At 40.8% G+C, this 22135-nt stretch overlaps 1 protein-coding gene across 4 annotated transcripts in view; it reads right to left on the minus strand.

The window, feature by feature from the left end:
- The window catches only part of PTPRG (protein tyrosine phosphatase receptor type G), a 412532-nt gene that overhangs the window by 339259 nt on the left and 51138 nt on the right, over positions 1-22135 (minus strand). The window contains exon 1 of one of the 4 annotated variants that reach the window (XM_069811971.1): positions 8095-8209. The exons of 2 other annotated variants lie outside the window; for them this stretch is intronic. In XM_069811971.1, the coding sequence (XP_069668072.1) occupies positions 8095-8209 (115 nt within the window). Of the gene's footprint in view, positions 1-1053; positions 1100-8094; positions 8210-22135 lie in introns of those variants that run through there. One more of the 4 variants, XM_069811974.1, reaches the window with a different exon arrangement.

Raw genomic sequence — 22135 nt, forward strand, 5'->3', positions numbered from 1 at the left:
TTGACCGCAGTACACATTCATGGAGAAATCTTAATTCAAAACCCTAGGTGAGGAGACTCACCATGCTGCCAGAAACACTTACCTTACCTATGCTTTTATGGCTGCCCTAACAGCAGGAACATCCTCCTCATTCCCACAATACTTGGTGACAGAAATGCTGAAGAGACTCCGAAACCTCACGGAGAGCTGTTAATCAAAGCTTCCTAAATAACAGACCACAAATATATAGCTCACTTTATCAAGAACTGCCTGCAAACTCCACCTGTGCTCCTCCTCATAACCCACACTGGTTCACACTGAAGAAACATGCTGATCCCATTTTCTTACAATACTTGACAGTTATGCAACTCCACACAACCATTTCCAAAACACTCTCATCACTGTCCAACTTGTCTCCAACTCTGCCAACTAGCTTATTCACACTTTCAATCCACTGCTATGTCCCATTATATTAGCAGGGAAGGAGAGGAAAGAACTAGCTTTCAAGTTAAAATTGCTTGGAAGATAAATTAGGATACTCTTCCCCCTCTTCAACAACCTAGCCCCATTCTGATTCACAGGCTGATTCCCTAAAATGAATCATGTTCGATAACAAAGGTTCCCAGGCTGACTCGGATAACTTGGAAGAGGTAGTCTTCCCTCTCAATGTTTTTAAAGGCTGAGTTTTAAAATAGAAGTTCTGGTTTTTAACTTATGATTATCTTAAAGGTTCAAGAACAGTCTAATCAGTGAATGGACTGAATGTACCAAGTAAATAACCTAAATCCCATCATCAGCACTCTCACTGTCCTGAGAATTTTTTCTCTGGAAAGCATTGTGAAAATCAGACTGAGTTTTCAAAAGCTTCTGGGAAGTATTTCCTGTATTTTAAGAAATGATCTCAAAACACTATCCAATATAACACTGATTTGAGAAGATCTACACAGCTCTGAAGCAGCCAGTACTTAATCAGCACTCAGTAATTTTAGCATCGCAGTAACTCCCTGATAATGGATAGGTACTTTTTCTCCCCTCTCTCAGTTTCTCAGAGAATGAAACTCCACTGCCTCTCACCATTCAGTAGTGCATCTGACATCCAAGCGGTGGAGAGAAGGTCACTAGCACCTGAAACCACAGCACAAACAGCTAGATTATTTTTTTCTGCCTTGTCCATCATAATCTCGAGATTTCTTACTATGAAAGAACAAGGAAGAAGCTGAAGCAATCAGTCAATGACAGTGCAAATGGATCTCCCCTGTGATCATAATGACATAGTATCTAAATCTGTTCATCACAGCATAGGTGCATTAAAAATATGCACAGATGTGTCTCTGACACCACCACTAGCAAGATACTCCCCCTGTATTTGCTACATTATGAGATGATATCAATTTGCATTTATATTTTGATTACATCTGACTGAATTCTATAATGTTCAGCAATTTGCAACGGATGAAATCTGACACCATCAAAATAAGTGGGAGCTTTGCCATTGACTTCAACAAGGATGTGATTTCATCCTAAGTGCTCTGATAAGCAGAGCTCTAAAGAAATAGAGGACCATAGCTTTTCTAGACTGCACAATTTTGAATCAGAATAATCCCACTGAATCTACAGATTTATACCAATAAGAGTAGAATTCCCCAAACCATTGTTATACCTCGGTTAAAGTTTATTGCATTACAGCTGAATGGTATTTCACTGCTGTGCCTTATTATGTAAAATGTCATAGATTGCAAGGGCAGCTGTGAGTTCCTTTCATACCTCCAGCCCTTCTACCTTTGCATCTCCCAGACTTTGCAGTCTTCTTTTCAAAAATCTTGGACAATTTTGCATCCAATGCGAGTTGAGGAAACAGGGGAGGGCAGCATCAGACTTTTTCATTAACTAAATCTTGAGTCCTTGAGGCCACCGATATATTACAGCCAGGGACAATGCTGCTATCCTGGTACCTGCTTGCAAAGTTCCAGGTTAACTGTAACTCATTTTTAGAACATGTTCAAAGTATACTGCCCTGATATAGTATCAGCCACTTAGGACCACGTAGGCCCAACATGGTTTTGACTAGCTGCACAGATCCTTTGGGAACCTGAGCCCAAGGTCAGACAGAGTTAAAGCACTCTTGGAACATTTCTGTTTAACTAAGAATAAAAAAGATTAAGATGGATATGCAACATCTCATGCATCTTACGCTTAAGTACAAGAGAAGGTTGACAGACTTTTTCAAGAGCATGTTCTTCAGTGATATGCTGGAAGCTTACCTGATACCAGTTTACCTACCCAAGAGACGGGATCTGTTACCAGCTTCCAAGAGTAGCAACCTTTTCAAATTCCCCTCTGCTATCCCCCACATAAATATATTTATATATTTTTATACATACATATATATACACATACATATATGACATTCCCTCATCTTCCTTTACTGTACTTTTCAGCAGTGCCTTTGGCAAAGGACAAAGACTTGAATGGTTTCAAGTTCTGCTTTGTTTTGCTTTTTTCACCTCAGAAGAGTTCTTCCCTACTCAGACAAACAAACTCTCCAGCAGAGCACCACCCTAATTGCCCCAGGCAGTTAGATCCATTCAAGCTTAATGCCTTGCAATTGCTGGTCTTATGACTGAATCCACTTGTCAGGGGGAGAGCCGAAACTGTCTGCTCCTCTCCGACAGCCCAACACATCACCTCTGAAATCCAATATAAACGCCAGTTTGAGACCTGAATCAATAATTGCCATCAAGCATTCACCACCATGTTGCACTGAGCAGCTCACCTTAATGCCCAAGTCTTCTGTCCCCAGGAGACTACTGCTAATTCAGAAGTCAGCCAGGTTCAGCCATAGGTCTAATTCCTCCTCCGCCAAGTGAACCATACTGTGCCCACCACCCCACTGTCCTCTCTCCCAAGTCTCCCTGACACTCCTTCCACTGCTTCTCAATCTCAGCCTAAATAATTCTGCATCATTTCCTGTCCTCTTTTTCAACTCACACATAAAAATTGAATGCACTGTCATAAGGAGCACAGGGATCCACGCTATTAGCCTTTTCCCAGATCTAAATCTAATTTTCCAACGCTTGGCCAGGTTTCAGTCCTGAGCTGGAGGTAAAAACATCATGAAGCTTCAAATCTCCTGGAATATTTAATAAGGTGGGAGTCAGTTATTGGGGAAGAGTTTAAAAGGTGATTAGAGAGGCAGAAGCTGGACATCTGCCGGCACAGCAGTGCCTAAGTAAAGGTGAAACAACTTTTCAACATAGTTTGGCAACATCACAGGGAAAATTATTTTCATTAATAGAAACAAAGTCAGAGACTCTTTATCTGGGCAGCTTTCAGCAATGTTGAAGTCACAGAAAGGAGGCAGCACTCTCCTGTAAGTCACAGTATTGATCCCATTCCTACAAGACTTCACACGGAGGAGGACTAAGCAGAAGGGCTACCCTGTACCAGACCAAAAGGTCAGCATCTTCCCAGGAAGCTGCACTGGATTCACTTCTGCTGGAACAGCTACTAGGATTGCTGTTACCTCCATGAGGATTCTTATTCTGGAATAAAACCATTTAAATGGGATACTGGTACAACAGCAGCAACATAAATAAACCAGTACAATTGTATTGTTTTATTTCCTTGAGAGGCCTTTAAAATGATAAAAGCCTTCTTGTCCTCCAGAAGACAAGAAGCTGGTGTCATTTTTTAATACATTATGTACACAGAATATTTCTGTTTGGACACTTAGACATGTAGAGAATGCCTACTTGAAAAAAGCTCCACCAGCTCAAACTCAGTACACAGAACAGTTGTATTCTATTAAGTATGGAATATAAATATGTTTTTCTAGTTAGGAAAATACCATGTCAAACACACTCCTCTTGCAGGTAACAAACACATGGAAACCAAGGTATCTAATAGGACTAGGACATCTGGGAAAAGCCTGTCTGGAGAATAAGCTTGTTTATGAGAATAAAAACCTCACAGAGTATCTCAACTAAGCTGGCAAGAAAATTAGGACAGGGGAAAAAAAAAAACAAAAACAAACAAACTCTGGGATTTTTTTCCCTAAACAAATGGCTTTATCTTTCAAACAAGCACAGGAGATGCCGGGGGGGCTGGTGACAATCATCACTGATGCGAATGATGGGATATGTCAAGGAGAGAGAAATGTCATGTGGGAAATGTAATTAACCACTATAGAAGGGGGGCCGACACCTCCCCACCTACTCACATGCCAAACAGAAAAGCCCAAAATTTATTAGTACAGCTCCTATTCACTCATTTGCTGTTTTATATTCCTGTACTAGATATATTTATAAACATATCAACCTTTCTTGGAGCACCACAGCATTCCAGTTACTTCCAAGTCCAGGTAAGGTCACTAGTCATTTTACCTAAAGACACTTAATCCAATGGGAAATGGACACAACCTGATCAATTGTTCCAAATTTGTTTGGGGTACTTCACAATAAATAAGTGTCTTTCCTCATCAGGGTAGCTAAAAAGGCAAAATGTGTCCATGGCCATGAAATTTAAGGGATTCTTCTTGTGCAATAGCTTTTTAGACTTAGCTGATGTTACCCACTCATTAACACTGTCAGATCATATAAGCATGTTTAACAGCAATAACAGAGTGACAGCTGCATTTTCTGTATTAAAACCCCTGGCCAATTTTTCTGATGTAGATTCAACAGATTTGTAGACAGAAATGAACCTGGCATCCTTTGTATCTGCTCAAAACTATGTGATGTTCACAGGGCATAGTTGAGGGTGACATATTTCCATTCCAGGGTAAAATGGAGCGGGGCGGGAGGGAAGAAGAGAAAAAAAAATACACATACTGACCTTTCAGAGTTAAGCTGAAGGTGTGGGGAGTACTTTTCCCCAAGATGCTTAGGAAGTATCCTGGAATCAAGGTATGCACATAAAGCAGATGTGCTGACATGACCTTAGAAGAAGCTAAGGCGAGGACCCAGTGGCAGTCTATGGCAACTCTGCATCTGATATTTGTTACAAGCTCTGTAATCCCTTGCCCTAAGCCAGTTTCCAGGCAGACCCACAGAAACTTAACAGATTCAGTAAAATCATCATCTCCAGCATCACAAGAAGATTAGTTGCCATCATCCTCTCCCTGCCTCCCCTTCCTGATATACTGAAAGAAAATAAGGTTTGAACAACCTCCTGAATTCCTCGGCAGGTAAGCAAGCCCTCAAGTCACCGTAATAGTGCTGCACTAAAATACCTACTGTCTTCCTCAGAGCATCAGCTTTGTTAACCCGCTACGTCCCCAATGCTGTTAAGATTTCTGTGCAGAAGATGCAATGTATCTTTTTCACACCCCGCTTCTTTCGGCAGGACTAAACTCCACCCAAAAAGATTTCCTTAATATTATCTCAGAGACATGCAGAAAAAGGTCCTTTTTTTACTAGATACTGTAGTATATACAGAAGGGGACATGCTCCACCTTCCCCAAGTTTACAGTCTGAATAATTCTAAAGCAAGAGGCTTGTTCAGAGTTGCCCAAAACCCAGGAACTGGCCCAGATTCTTCAATTTCCATTAAAGCAATTGAGCCATATTTTCACCCTTGAAACTCCTCCTTACTCAAGAGCAGCTCATGCTGCATAGGCACAAGAACACAACACTTTTCTCACTGAGCCTAGGTTAGATTCACCTGTCAGTCACTCCCTGGATACTCCTTCAAAAAGTAAAATCCCAGTAAAATGGGTACTGCAGTGGCACAGACACCACAGAGGTGATGCTCCAACACAGAGCAGCTCAAACCTATGAACGTGTGGGTCTCTCAGTGCAAGCTGCTTCTGCCATGATGCATAATGAGAGCTACGAGGAAGGGGAAATCATGCATAGCCACTTTCAAATGTCATGCAAGTAAGTTCCACCAGCACAAAGAAGAGATAATTCAGACAAAATTTGTTCCAAAAAGGTATCTACAGTTTTCATCTCTGAAGAATAACCTGTGTGGAAATTATCTAAAATACTCTTCAAATGCTTCAGTGCTTGTGTAAATGGGGTAAAGGTGCACTGCTTAGCAACATCAATACACTGCTATTTAATCACTTTTTCCCTTTAAAGAGAGACCTTTGACTATTGTTTCCATAATCTTTCTCCTCCTTCTCTTACTACACCTCTATCAATGTTAGTTGATTCCTTCAAGTTTACTTATTTGGGCTCATATTAATTTTTAAATAATGCAGGGGGAAAATGACTGTAAATAATGTCCTTGTAAATACATTTGCCAAGAAACTGATTACATGCATCCATGAAACATGCATCCAGCCATAAAAACTAGTTCTAGAAAATGACCCAAGAAGCTTGAAAAGATATATCCACTCTAATTTATTTTTAAGTTGTATAAACCAAATTGCTCTGTTTAAGTTCTGCACTATTATGTTACTATGCTGTCTTTTGGGCAACTTGTTATTCAGTGGACATAAACGTGAGAAATTGCCTATCGAAATGCTGCATGTTCTGACAAGACCACAAGCAAATATATAGTCCCCAAAGATTCAGGGGCCTTTGCATACAAACCCATTAATTGCTAGAGGAAGGCAACCATATGGCAAGACAGTAGCGTGCTCTATCAGTGCACAGTGGGAAATATGTAGCTTACTGAGAACTTTTTATAAAGGACAAGGGGAAATAATACTGAAACTGCTAAATCTATAGGTTATTCATTAGAAATTCAGTTATAGACTAGTGCATTTCTAATTACTGAGCTTCATTAAAGAACAGGGCTTTTTCTAGATAAACTAGAAAACTTTCATCCTTATCATTACAAGAATAATTGAAATCTTGTTTCCATTAAAGTTTAGATGGCTTTAAATATCTTCCTTCAAAATTATAACAGCATGTAATTTAATGCTTTCATAGGCAACAGAATACAAATTACATGTTTGCTTCTTGACAGACAATATACCTGCATGCTACATACAGCCTCTGTGGCACACCTGAATTCAACAGCTTCCAAAGCTGTTGTATTTGAGCTGTTTGCTCTGGGTGCAGGAGCCTTTGGGCTGTAGTGAGGCATACTTTTTCCAGCACAAATAGAAGTTTAGGCACCCTCCAAGCCCTCCCATTCCATTCATTCCTCTCCCTGCTCAAAAACCCCACTTGGTCTGGTACAGCTGTCTGTGGGTTCAAGTGGGGAGCCACACTTCAGCCAAAAAAAGCCTTCAGCAAAATAACAGTTTTCTTTAATGGTTAAGTCTAGTTTAGCTCACTTCAATGACTCAGGTCACTATGTGTGCCTATAAACCTCACGTAGTGCTAAAGTGATGCCAACACAACTGAAGAGGAGGCAGCAGTAGAAGCAAACATGCACTGCCACTGTATCAGAGAGGCAGCAAATCATGCAAGTAGGTAACTGACTCCTGCGTTTCCCCTTGGCATGCTTTCTTGGAGTGGACAAGAGTTCCCTCCCATACCTTCACGGCACCAACCCCAGCCATGTCAAGTTCCCAAGACAAGAGCCAGCCCTTACAGAAACTGCACAGGCACAAGCGCACCCTTCTCAGTGCTCCAGCACGCAGGTACACTCACCGAGATGTCCTCGGATACACGCAACAGCAGAAGCTGACACATGGATTTTATAAAGTCTTTCAACACAACTGTTTGCATTGAGATTGGAGAGAAGTAAGGATATAGATAAATAAAACATGTACCCCCTCATTTCAGTTTGCCCACCGTTCACAGCATGGCTCCTTGAGCTCCCAAGGGAGTAGGCTTAGTGAGCCCTTGTCTAGGAGGCATATGACACACCAAGCACTGTTAATGGGTGGCTTTTATTATAGAAAGGCAGTGATTCAGCAGGCTTGTAACATCAACTGTAGTTCACAGGGAACAGTTGAAAGGCACCAAGCTTACCATAAACCTAACACACCTCACCTGCCTGTTGTTAAAGGCTGTCAAACAGACCCCATGGCCTCTCAAACTATCTACCCCAAATCTTCCCAGCCTTACTATCTGGCTTTTCCTTGTACCTGACACTTGATGAAATTTGAGCTTCTTGCACCAGGAATACAGAGAACAGACTTCTCTCTTGAAGCCTATTATTGCACCTCCTGGCAACCTTCTTTAGGGCAAGCAGCCTCAAGTCAACTCAACTCACCTTTTCCCTTGAAGCTCAGTGCCCCAAACCAGCCACAAGAACTTAACACAGGTCTCAGGAACAGCGTGAAGCAGAAGGATGACAGCAGGTGACCTGCAGGCAGCACAGCCAACATGACTGCCGTGTTTCTCAAAGCAAGGAGTTTTGATTTTTGTGAAAAGTGTTCTCACAGCAATGGCATTGCTGACTCACGTTCAGCTTGTGACACACCACAGCTCCAGATCTTTTTTTGCAAGCCTTCTGCACAAATCCAAGTGATTGTTCCTACATTTGTCTTAAAAAAACTTGGATGCGATTCATTGAAGATTATTTATGTGATGTATTTATAGCCCGTCCCAGCTTCACGTCATCTGCAAGCTTAATAAGTACACTCCCTTCTGCATCATCCAAATCATTACGAAAACAGAAATACTGAACAGAACTGGTTCCAGGACAGACCTTTTCCAAGCCATACTCAGTATGTTATCCCATACGTTTCTCAAAATAAAACACCAGTAAGTAAACTCTCATTACCATTACCTAGCCAAGTTTGCATCTAACACCCACCAGTAGTTCCACAGCAAGACACTGAAATCAAGATGTGTAAAAGCTGCTTCTCCTTTATCCACAAAGGAATCCTACTGTAGAAAAAATTAGATTGGCTTGACATTCTGTACATCTGTACTAGCAAGCCACGATGACTGTAGTACAGATATAAGTTGGTTATGAAGTAACACTGAAAATTTAGGTGAAAGACAAATGACCAAAGTAAGGCAGGTCACAGAAGTCTCCCACAAGCAGCCTGGGGCACACAGGCACTCCAGCTCACCCCGTTGCCGCACTGTATGGAGGTACCACTTCATCACCCCTTTTACCTCTGTCCTTCACGCAGCCAATGGAGAAGGGCAGTATAAGCAGGCTTACTATCACTGCTCTGGAGTATATGTTGGGGATCCCTTTTCAAGGAAAGAGATTAATTAATTATACAAGTCTAAACATGAGGTTCAACCATCCAATCCCCCTACCTACAGCATCACCACTGACTCCAAGGGGCAGTGCAGGTAAAAAAGCTTGGCATGAGCCTCAGTCACACATTTGCCATCCTGCTTGTCATTTCTTCTATATGTAGTTTGCAAAATTAAAAATAAAGCAACAAGCAAACCCACCACAAATACAACATTTAAAGAGGAAAAGTAGTGTGGTCAAGCTACTTCTAAGGCTCTGTAAAATATATTCTTCTCCATTTTTATAGGGAAAGTGGAGCTCACAGGATGTTTCATGGAGCACTGCGGTGAGGTCCTGGCAAGTCTTTCCATACTTCAGCATAATACTGTAACATGCAGATGCATGTCCTCTGTTCAAGTCCAGACACACAAATATTTACTACAGGAAGCCTAAATATCTAAGCGTATGCAGGATCATGGCTGAACTTCTGGAAATTGAGATAGCTTGCTATATCCCAACAGACAGTATGTCTTACAGTCCTAGGAACTATTCACCTGGTTGATATTCACTCATTCATTTCCTACACAATAATGAGTATTTATAAACAACTTAAGAAATGAAAACAAAACAGGAAGCCTTAGAGACTGCAAGGGCTAGACAGAAACTATATGTGACATTTTAAGACTAGTAGTGTGCTCTGGTTTCCTGACAGTGCTCGTGCCTCCTAACTGCTTATTTCAAATGCAAACATCTCCTTCCTTCTTGAAAGGAAAATAGTTTCTAATACCATCGCTTTACCTAGACGCCTTCTCTTGTGTCATCTTTTGGCCTAAGCCATGCCTTTAGTACCTACTGAAAACAAGGAAAGAGCAAGATTAGCCAATTGATCCATTTTCCAGCAGAGGAGCAAAGATGGCAAGAAATGAAGTGGTCAAAAATTGGTTTGGGCCACATCTGCATCACTTGGTGATTCCTCCCACTTAGGAATCTCTTTCCTTCTCTGCCCAGCAAGACTTTTGGATGGCCTTGTGGCCCCAGATGGAGAACAGGAGGGGTTTGTGCTCAGAGCCCCCTAACACGTTCCCCCATGCTTGGTTACCACATCATCTGAGGCCTGTTGCAGAAGGGAAACACCTCTGAATCTGTTCAGCTATTAACCTTATTTTAGGAGCCCCTTTCAAGTTGTTACTTGCATGGAAATCACTGTGCTCTGTTGTCATTAGTGAGACTCTTTTCTATTCTTCCCCCTTTGTTCTCTTTTTGTTTCAGTGAGTTAAGCTTATCTTTTGCTTTTGTTTTCCTACAGTAGTAAAACTCTATTATGATGCTTGGCAGACAATTTAAGCTACTGTGACAATCATCTTTGAAAAGGGAATCTGCTTTCATAAACCCTTTCTACATGACTAAATATCCATTTCGGAGCTAGAAGCAGGCAAAGATTCCACCCTCCTCACTATCTAGCTCATGATTTTAGAGCTACTTCAAAAGAAGAGCAGCAGCTGTCTGCAAAGGAATGGGTGTTTTTTTTTTTTTTTTAAGACGTACACAATACCCCCCTCGACAACACTTCACCTCAAAGGTTTCTTTATTATTTACCCCCCCTCCTTCTTCTTTTCGGAAAAGGGGTAAAACGATACAAGAAGATACAAATCTGCAGGGTCTGCTCCACACTTGCCTCCCAGACCTTTCACAAACACAGCTTAGAACAGTCACAAGAGGCTTTTTTCTTCTTGTGTGTTTTTATACAGAAATAATACATTATTTTTGTAATTTCCCTTTCAAGGTTTGAACCTTACTGGGTGACATTTTTTAAGCTCTTCTCTAAAGCTCTAAGGACCAAGGGATCTATTTCTACTAAAAGGCAAACAACTTGCACACAAATACAAAAAACCCAGACAAGTGTCTTATAATCCCATTTCTCCAGGAACTAGGGCTTTCAGGGAAGCAGTACTGTAGGTTTCTGATTAAATATCACAAGAATTGGCACAACCAATACAAAGGAGTCACACCACAGTAAGTCATTAAACCCTGGAACAGCTTCCTGCACGTCCCTCTGTCCTGTTTATCTACGATGAATCCTTCTGCACCAGCACATGGGAAAGCACTCTGTAGCATCATAAACACCACACCAAGGACTTCCCAGGAGAACATGCAACAATTTTGGCATCAAGGGTGGCCCAAACTTGTCTTCATGACTTAGAAAGAAGCAGCAGCAGCAACGCGTGGCAAATAAAACTGAACACAGAACCAGCAGAAAATTAGTTGGACGTAAGGGGGTGCAGGGAGAATAGAAATGTGTCGAATCCCTACTGGTAGCTTATACTAGTAAAGATGAAAAGCTTCACTTAGTGCTACACAGAACCGGCTGCTTGCACTCCAGGCCTTTTCTAAAAATGAGAGAGAGGCAGTAGTGGGAGTACCAATCGGATGGACAAAAGGAAAGAAGCAAAACCAACAGTAATAGCTTTTACTGAGGCAGAGACCTAAGACGGCAAATAAGGATATCCACAGTGGTGAGAGAGGAGGGGAAGGTTCTTTAAATTTGAGAGTCCCACGCAGCCTAACTTAGGTCACATATGAATTAAAAAGGGGAGGGAGAAAAAAAGAAAACAAAAACAAAAACAAAACACCCACAAACAGGCTAACCCTACATTAAAATGAAAAAAAAACCCAACAAAAAAACACCATTAAAAATTAACACTTCATTATACAACTGCCAAGAATTCCTCATTATGGGGAAAAAACCCCAAAACTGTCTATACCGAAATACTAAATTGGAAGGAAAAACACAGAAGGATCATCTGTTTTCTCTCCTAGTAGTGTTTTCCTAATACTTTGCCACTTGTTTTTGTTCCATCAGTTTTTTCCCTACTAGTTAATTCATTCGTGAATAAAACACATTCTTAAAAATCAAAGCTCGCAGGCTCTGCCCATGACCAGAAATCCACCAGGCTCGGTTTTGGACGGCTGCAGAGACACTCGGGTGCCCTCCCAAGGAGCTATTACTCTACTTTAAAAAGAAAGGTAATAGGCAAGGATGCCAGAAGGGTGCAGGAACAGAAGACCACATCGTGCAGTTATATAAGAGCTCAGTTTAAGTCACCAAAGCAGGGGAGAAGGTAGGGACTTGCTAAAAACATTTGGCAATATTGGCTGGTGGCTAAGATTCAACAGCTGATGAATTAGAAAGGGTAGTGTCACGGGTCACTAAAAAAACAAAAAAACCCAAACCAGGCTCAACAAACTTTGGTACAAACCTGCCAGAGGTGACTGCCTCTGCAAAAACCCCAGCTCCATAATTACAGTGCAAGTTAAATTCCAGTCTGACTAAATTTACAGAGCTGTTTCGTAAAATTTCAGTAGACATCACTGGACACTGCACACTGATTACTCAAAACCTCAGCACCTTTAAGTTTCTACATGTTTATTCAGCCATTCTTTCTCCCTGGAGTGAATATTATCTTGTCTTAAAGGTTTGATGTAAAATCAAACAGCATGTTGTTTGGCTAGGCTTTGGTCTTCCTTTTAAGACTGCTATTTCTCAAAAAGCCATTTCAAAACACAAATATACCAGGGCATCTAAATATAACTGACCCTACTTGGACATAAGTTCTCCTCACATCTGTCATCTCTGCCTCAGATCTTTTTAAATTGCACCTACTGGGTAATAAACTATGCTCTTCCGCTGTACAAAGGCGCTGCTGCTTTCTTCCCCCAGTTTGGCGACAGGATCAGCCATAAGCTGCACAAAGACTATCTGCTGAGCGTATGCTATGTAATTTGCTCCAGCGAACGCTTGGCTTAGTCAAACTCAAAATTATGTTTAAATTCCTTTCAAAAAGCCCCCTCAGCATCATGGTTTTCTGGGCTAATTCTAACTAGCAGCACAGAGCACTAGCAACCAGCGGTGCAAACCCGCTGAAGCTACTGGCTCAGGGAGAAATTAGCAACTGGAAGCAGCCCTGCAGTCCGAGCTGGCTGTGCCACAAGACGTGCAAAGCCTTCGGTCTAAAGCGTCAAGTCTGGGCAGCAGGCAAGATCCTGAGCAAAGCTGAATCCTCACCTTCCCCATGACCTGAGCTTCTCAGCAACTAACTTTCCCATTAGTTTAAGCATACAAACCTCCAAAGCATCAAAACAATGCACAAAAACATACACATTCTGCTGTCCGACGGGGAGATCTCAAAATAGTAAGGCATGAATTGAAAAACCAATGAAGCAAACCTGGGAGCATCAGAATTCACTGATGGATCTAGAAAGCTGTTTCTGATGCACAAGACTATCAAATGTTAATAAAAAAACGGGACAAAACTGAACTCTAGTGTGAAATATCCCATTCTTGCTCTGTATCACTAGACCTTTCATAGCCCAATTCCCACATTGACATGGATTTGAGCCAACAGCTTCAAAGCTTTTACCAGAGATGAGAAAGTTAAGCTTCCTTATTTGCAGAGCCATTTTATCAATTGATTTGTGAGATTATATCATATATGGAATGCTGAATATTAATATAATACCTCAAAACTGTTTTGTAATACTCTCATCTGTTGTATAAGAGCAGTAAAGGCATTCAAAAGCAGCCTTCAGTGAACCGTTCTTAACACTTACTAGTACTCTATGCCCAACAAGTTTTCCTGTAAGCATTGACCTAAAAATTCTTCAGACTTTTGTTAATCTAATTTAAAAAAAAAAAGAGTTTTTCATTATTTTTTATTCAAATGAAGAAGCTCTACCACCTGAATGTAAGTAGCTCCACCTTTACAGATGCTCAAAAGTTCTTGACTAAGCTCCCTTTAATAAACTCATTAAGGGCAAGAGAAATCCAATGCTTCCTGCTTCCATGGGGGACCCCTGCTGATTATTCTCTGAAGAACTACCATGGTTTATCAACACACAATTGACTACTTATTGGATAGCTTTGGTTCTTAATGGGTGAGCTAAAGTGGTAAGACACGATGAATGTTCTGGGTTACTTTATGGAGGATGCTCAGAGGAAGAAAAAAAAAAAAAAGGACAAAGTCTCCACTCCTTTACCACAGCAGCTGCTTCAGCTCTGTACAAGTGTGTTATTGGAATTCTGGTTTTGGCTGAAGGCAAGGTTTAACTTGGGATTGGGGAATAGTTAGCTTTAAAACAAAATGCTTAGTTAAGCTTCAAAAGACAATGTTTCAAAACTTGCCAGCTCTGATGTCTCTTCCAGCTTAACCAATTCTACTGAATTAAAGATTTGTTTTGGGAAGGGTTTTTGTTGTGTCCATCGCTTCCTACCCCCACCTTGGCAAAACAATTCAGTATTACTGTTAGTTTCAGCCAAGGTAAATAGATGGTGTTCAGAAGAAAAAGTTTTCTTCAAGTCTTTTTGATTTAAGAGAAAAGATATACACATTGTATCAGCACCTTCTTTCAGTGACTGATGAGTCTGAACCACTGATTTCAATTCAAGGGTATGCAGAAAGAGTAATATGCTTACCGGTATGTTTTATTGCTTCCTGCAGCACTGCTAGCAAGATGATTGCCAGACTTGCTTGTTCATGGAGGTACATGCTTATTTGCTGAGAAACATCTATATTCATCACCATTAACAGGAATAAGTAATAGACAGTAAGATAACAGGTTTCAATCCTGAAAGTCCAAAACTAGAGTGAAAAATAGAAGACTCTACCCTATCATCCAATGAAGAATAATTATGATTGGCAACAAAACCAAACAATTTTCTTATATAACCAAGATATTCTCCAAGACAAAAAGCCCCGTGGCCTATTGCAGTGTGCTCTGCCATGCACTCTCTCTCATGAGGTATCTTGGGGTTTTATAAAAGAACTGAATAAAACAAAATCCCACACAAATGAGAACTTTGCTCTGTTACTTTTTCCTTAAAAGTCTTTTTGTTCACTCTTTAAGTTAACAGTTCAGTACTAGCCAGGAGTGGTTGCTTGACAAGAGACTGACATTTAAACACACCTACATACTGGAACATAATGCAGTAACATTAATTAATTATTCCTTTTGTATCAGCTAAGAATATAAAACAATAGAAAAAGATTAGCCACTCCTTTTCAGTCTAGTTTCTTTTATTTCCCTTTTACTACTTCAGAAAGAAAGGGGTTATGGCAAAGAAATTAATGGCTACAATGGCATTTGACTCTGTACAAGTTCTTCTAGCATATTTGATATGCCAAGTCATGAATTAAGCAATATAATGTAAATTATCATATATGGTGCATTCTAATTTTCATGTTCTTAAAAAGAAGTGCTTGGAGTATATTGGAGCATTTCAATCTTAGGGGGTTTTGTGTTAGCACTTCCTTGTTCTTCCAGGCTTATGCAGAAGTAAGGAAGGCCACAGAAGTAGAGGTGACTCCTGTAGCATAAGCTGGTAAGGTCCAAAATGGTCCTTTTCAATACTAAAGTCACTCTTCCTCCCTCCCTCCAAGAATTAAAAAGACAAAAAAGCAGTTTTAAGGAACAAAAACTGTGCACGAACTTAAATTTAAATAAGCAACTATAACATTCACCAGGAGAATAGCAGGTTTAAACCTCCTTTCTGGCAGATCTGGATCTCCTACTCACTGAGTGCCCTTAAACTGTTGTGCTACAGAATATTCTAAGGGCAGATCATCACATCAAAGCTACTCATTCTGCCTAACAAGTACTTCCAAAAGCATGTGCTAGAGCTCTAGCGTCATCCTGTTTCCCCACTACCAGTAAACTATAGTAAGCATCAGCATATGGAGTTATTCTTGTTTGCTTACTTGTTCTCAATTAATATATAGCAAGCATTTGTATAAAATATTTAAATATTCATTGTATCAGAACAAGGCTCAATTGCCTGGCACTTGGAGAATTTGCCAGAGGCAGAAAAAGGGGAAGAGGAAAGAACTCAAGTTCCAGGTTTTGTTAAAATAAGTATTTTAAATTAAGCAGAGTAGAACAGCTTCAGTGGAAAGTAACTAACAAAAGACCTAACCTGGAAGAGCAGAAGACACATTTGGTAGGCTTGAAATACTCCATGTCCCTGGAACACTATTGTAGCAATCTAGGTTTTCTATGGATGTGCCGCCTTCATCCAGACAAGTTGATGACTTCATCCCAATAAGTAAATTAAAAAACAAACAACAGACACCTGTCAAAATACAAAACATTTCTTGTCCCTCTGACATAAAGAGACCTGGAAATCATGCATAACCCAGATGGAAGTTGTGCCACATCATTACAGACAGTGAAATCTGCTGATGCTGAAATGCTATTCTATAGAGCCTTTCCACAATCTGATCAGAGACCATACTTATAACGGGGTGCTGCAATGACAGCGCAGAAGGAATAAAAGATGAGCAAAAGGGTGAGTTTTAGTGCCCAAACTGATTTGCAGTGCCCTCTTGAATAAGAAAAGGCATCCTTCAAAGCTCCTGATTTTGACAACACGTATAAAAAGAGAGCAAGGACAAAGAGGATAAGAAAGATGACTAGTCAAATAGTAAAATATTTTGAAAAACAGAGCTAAATTATTTGACTCACCAAATTGTATGGGGAAGGAGGGCAACTTCCTTTGGGGCCCAGGAGGAGAGGAAATACAGTTCACTCTTCAAAGTAAGGCCAGATTATATTTTGCCTTCACTTTTCATTTCTATCACTGCTTGTGGTACAGCTGTTCACTGCCCCATGAACTCTCAGGCAGCTATGAGGCTTCTGCATGATGAAGCAGGACTGATCCAATGGACAGTACTTATGGGTACTAGGAACTGCATTAATGTACAGGCTCTTTATTATCTTTCCATCACCAAAGCCATGTTCAGAAGACACTCCACATCCCCACAGCACTCCAGCTCCTGAAGCGTACATCTCCTGTATTCAGATTACTGTGAGCAGCTGCACTTACTGCTCTGGTTACTCACAATCTCTCAAAATTACACAGTAGAAGACTTTCTTCTAAAAGAGGTCACTGGCACTGCAGACATGAGGGTGGATTTTCCCTTGCTATGAGACAGCAAGCCCTCAGTCCAGGTACATATTTAGAGGAAAAACAAAAGGTATGCAAAATCTGGCAGGAGGCAAGTTTAGTATCTCTCCAAATTCTTGTGATTCTATCAGGAGAATGCATCCATTAATGTTGCATTGAACAGTCATTGGTGCCCCAAGGAAGACTTTGAAAAAACATTCTATTTAAAGACAAGCCTGTTAATGTGTCATCTGCAATATGCCTCTCTTATTCCTGGGAAATTTGCATAAAAACAGGATTGTTATTGCTCTGACACTCTAGTGTTCCTAGTGCTTATCCTCACTGGAAGAGGCATGCTACCTACCCTGCCATCCCTGCGTACCCAGGCTCCCACCAAAAAAACAAAAATTAAAGGGAGTTTTAAGTGCAACTGCACCGCAGTTTCAGCTCATATTCCTGAAATCCCGGGTTTAGTAGCAGGGAAGCTCACATGCCAAAGGAAACAGATGCTATAAAAGCCAATAAAAAACAAATAAACATAAATAAATAACATTTTGTCACCATTAGTGAAGGTTTGTGATTATGTGAGTATTCAATAGGAGCAAATACATTTCCAACAAGAAAAAAGCACCAATGCAAGATACATCCAATGAAATTAAACAGAAAAGGCAGATGAAATGCCAGCTCAGACAAGAGGGTAACAGACTGTCGTTTAAAGCTAGTATTTCCCAGGTACATGATTTCGTTACTATTGTGTGCTGCCACACCTAACTAAAGTCCTTCTCTTGGCGGGAGGGGCGGGGAAGGAAAGCACCAAGAGAATTTAAGGGGCGTTAAGTTACGAGGACAGTGACAATTTACCTAAGCTTGATGGGTCAGCACTAGCAGGAAGCTTCCATGCTTCTTTCATTACATTCCTATCTCATTTTCACTGTTACACATTAATTTCTCTGCATTTTCAAAGACACAGATTCACAACAAAAAGAATCACAGAAGGGTTTATTGTTTAAGACTTCATTTGAAACAGACTGATCTGCAACGTCAGTGCAGCTGCCTCATATGCAGCATTGCATTCTAAAAATCCTTATGACATTTCTCTTTAGACATGAATCAGCAGACTAACAGATGTCTCATTCACACCATGTTTGAGTTTCAGTTTTACTAATGAAATTAATTTAGGGCCAAATTGCATCTTGAGTCGCACACAGAACTCTGGTTGACTTGCATGTCAGCCAAATACGTGCATGGGAGAATGGAAATCTGACCTTAATTTTAATTTGATCTTTGTAACAGATTGCTAATTTAGAGAGACAGATTGTGATGTCCCTTACTTGTGTTACATGCTACCTTACATCACAAATAATCCCACTGAAAACAGCAAGATTTCTGGAGTACCATATACTCCTAGGAGGGTCAAGATCTCACAACCTGCTTGTTACTAGTGCAGACTGCCTCTGAATCTCAAGAGGTACCAGTACGCAGCCTTCCGAGCTCTTTTTCTCTTTGTGCAAACAAGTGTGCAGTCCTGGGAAGACCTGCCGTGTTGTTGCTGGGTTTTGACATGCAATGCTCAGTACAGGCAGTAATTCTCAGAAAGCAAAATGAAGCAGCAGCAGGGAAATCTACTCTTCCTAACAGGTTGTCCACATAGTCTTTTGCAGGCAGACACAAGCTTACCTGGACCAGAGTCTGTGCAGCCACGTTGGCCGAACTGGATTTACTCACTTTGGCCAATAATCCACTGTGTTAACCACATGATCAGAGCTACCTATTAGAGCTTGGAACGTAGCCACATCTGTTTAAAGCAGAGCATGAATTCACATGCCTGCAAACATACTCTCAGTCCCTGACTGAAGTAATTTTGAGGAACAGAGCCACTCCATGAGAAGCAAGCCATTGTACTGAGGTTTTTTTTAATCTCCCAATTTTCTCAACGGGCTGTCTGAACCATGCCCTGAGCAGATCTGCTAGTGAGTAAACTGAACAAAAAAAAAAAGAAAGTTAAAATCATAATGTGTTATAGAATTGGTATAACATCCAGTCTAACATTCCCTTCACCTCAAATACCTTCTGTTACTTAGTAGAGAAGAAACTTCTGTGTAAGTGGCACCACGTTAAAGAGCAAAAAAACCAAAACCCAAACAAACACCCCCCCCGCCTCCCCAAACCACCTCCCCCCAAAAAACCAAAAACCAACAAGCCACTGTTGGCAGAATAATCAACAGTTCCCACTTGCATGACTTCACATCCCCAATCATATTACATTTCATAATGCTCCAGGAACATATTCACATTTTTTAAGTCCCATACTGTCTCTAGCAGTAGCAGATGTTTTTTTGGAATCAAGAGAAGTGTTTTCACTATATATACATATTTTAATGAAACGTTTGACTTCACAGTTAACTCTATGGGCCCAGTCGTACAAAAAGCTGGTCATGTTCCAACAAAGGGAAAACAAGGTTCCTTAACAGACAGGATGCAACAAGAGCTGAGGACAATTTCTTACTTGGAAAAATAAGCACCTGGAGGGCAGTAGGTTGTAACTACTGATAGGGCTAAAGATAGTAAGTAGTTAAAGTACAAGGTCAGTGAACTCCATGCATTCAGCATCTTAAGTTTCCAACTTTCCCAGGAATATCAGTGGGGTTTTTTGCTTAAGCCTGGCAACCAGATGTTATTTCTATACTTACACAGTAGGTCTACTGTTCCCATGTTTGCTTCCCATCTAGCTAATGGCCAACATTTACTCAGAGAAGAGATATCCATCCCCTGTTCTGGCAAATGATGTAAAAACCTGTACCAAAAATCTAATACCGATATTAGCAACATTTAGAGAGTGATTCTTGATTCACTTACTCATCAGCTTAGGCTGATTCACTAGCATTTCTCTGGCTACCTTCAGTTATTCTCTCTACCTGCAGAGATTACCAAGCCATATTACTGCTCCTTTTCCATAATACTCTGAGGTTGAATTCAGTGATGACATTATGACAGACAGCCAAAAACCAATGGCACTTCGAATTTGTGGTTGGATTATCCATTTCACCAGCAGATCGATTTCCGCTATGATTCGACAGTTAAAGATGCAGAACATATTGTATGGCATTCACCTTCCACAGTTACTTTGTGATAGGTTGTTTCCCTATGCATATGTTTTTTACCATTTCAGAAAATTACTCTTGATGGTATGTCACAAGATGGGAATCTATGCTTTGGTAGCCTATCAGCTGCACTACTACACTGTGCAATTTAAGAATACCAAGCCAGAGGAAAAACAATATGCAAGAAACCCCAGGAACAAAAAGTCTAACCAGCCTGGCACAAAAACTGCTACAGACTCTCACACACACCCAGTTGTCTTACTGTTTTTGTTGCACCTCTTCTTCCCCAAACTGCCTTTCATATACTATAACCTTCACTTTGGTTTCACGTCCTACTTCCCATTACATTTTGAATTGTTGCATTTATATTTAAAATCAGTCTCGAATACTTCCAACATATATTAATGACCTCTTAATAATTCAGGAGGCATTCAGAGCATGAGGTGTGCCTCTACCGGATACTCCAGAACTCTCTGACAGAAGGTCAGACTTTTGACGGTCTAAGCAGATACTGTCTCAATGTCTTCTTTTCCTTGGCCTCTGTTAGTTCATAAGTGGGTCAAGATTTGTCTTTGCTTTTGTACTTTTAAATAACATGAAGTAGCTTTCATATAATTTTGAACAAAAGGAGCTGAGAGTATTGCTATTTTCTCAGCTGCACCTGGGCAGACTCAAAGAGTAACATCCAATTTCACATGTTAACTGATACCATGTATCTGTAACTTGCTTGGACTTTACACAACACCTCAGACATTATGCACACCTCACAGAAATGCAAAGTACAGACAGTCTTCTTGAAAAAATACATAGTTGCACACATATGCCTATACTTGCCTAGATAAAGTAGAATCCTTTGAGCGTTCACACTGAAGCCTGGCTCTCTCCAGAAAAATGAAAAATTTTTTTCTTTAGGAACTCCAGGAGAATCAAAGAATGTATTTTAGACTTCAGCCAATTTTAGGGACATCACAAGCAAAATAAATAAATAAATTAGGGAAAATATTAACAAGCGATCTATCTGAAACACAACTCCTCACATGAGCTGCACCAAACCTTCATCCAGGCCCATCCTGCCATGAATGTGTAACATCCCGAGTACACTGTCTGGGATTTAGTACCCTTGAGGATAAAAGCTCTTAATTGGGTGGAGGGGAGCTGTAATCATAGAGCAAGCAGCGTAATTCCTAAGCATAACTCTGTCTAAGGCAGAAATAGATCACTACAACACAACTACACAGACACATAAGATATGTAAAATGGCAGAAAGTTTGATGTTGCACAACGATCAATGAATTACTTCTCACCTATTTTTAAACGTGCTGCACAACTGCCTCAGCCCAATAATTGCTGTTCATTACTGCTGATTTCTAGCACATAAGTTTGATCTTTATCATCAGCAAGAGAGCACAGTTTACTGGAAGACGGCTTCCTCAAAATACACACACAGTACTGCTTCAGAGGGGTTTATGGGGAGGAGACAAGCAGTTGTAGTTGCAGTAAGCTGGTAAGTCCCCAGTGGAAGGAGACAGATGTTGTGCTACAGGATCTACTCAAAAAATCACAAGCACAGTGTGGTGGGTTGACCCTGGCTGGACGCCAGGTACCCACCAAAGCCGTTCTATCACTCCCCACCTCAGCTGGACAGAGGAGAGAAAATATAACAAAAGGCTCATGGGTTGAGATAAGGACAGGAGAGATCACTCAACCAATTACCATCATGGGCAAAACAGACTCAACTTGGGGAATATTAACTTAATTTATTGCCAATCAACCAGAGTCGGGTAATGAGAAATAAAACCAAATCTCAAAACACCTTCCCTCCACCCCTCCCTTCTTCCCAGGCACAGCTTCACTCCCGGATTCTCTACCTACACCCCCACAGCAGCGCAGGGGGACGGGGAATGGGGTTTATGGTCAGTTCATCACACGTTATCTCTGCCGCTTCATTCTCTTCAGGGGCAGGACTCGTCACATTCTTCCCCTGCTCCAGTGTGGGGTCCCTCGCACAGGAGACAGTCCTCCGTGAACTTCTCCAACATGGGTCCTTCCCACGGGCTGCAGTTCTTCACAAACAAACAGC

This window comes from Haliaeetus albicilla, chromosome 24 (genome assembly GCF_947461875.1).
Source record: "Haliaeetus albicilla chromosome 24, bHalAlb1.1, whole genome shotgun sequence".
Lineage (NCBI taxonomy): Eukaryota > Metazoa > Chordata > Aves > Accipitriformes > Accipitridae > Haliaeetus > Haliaeetus albicilla.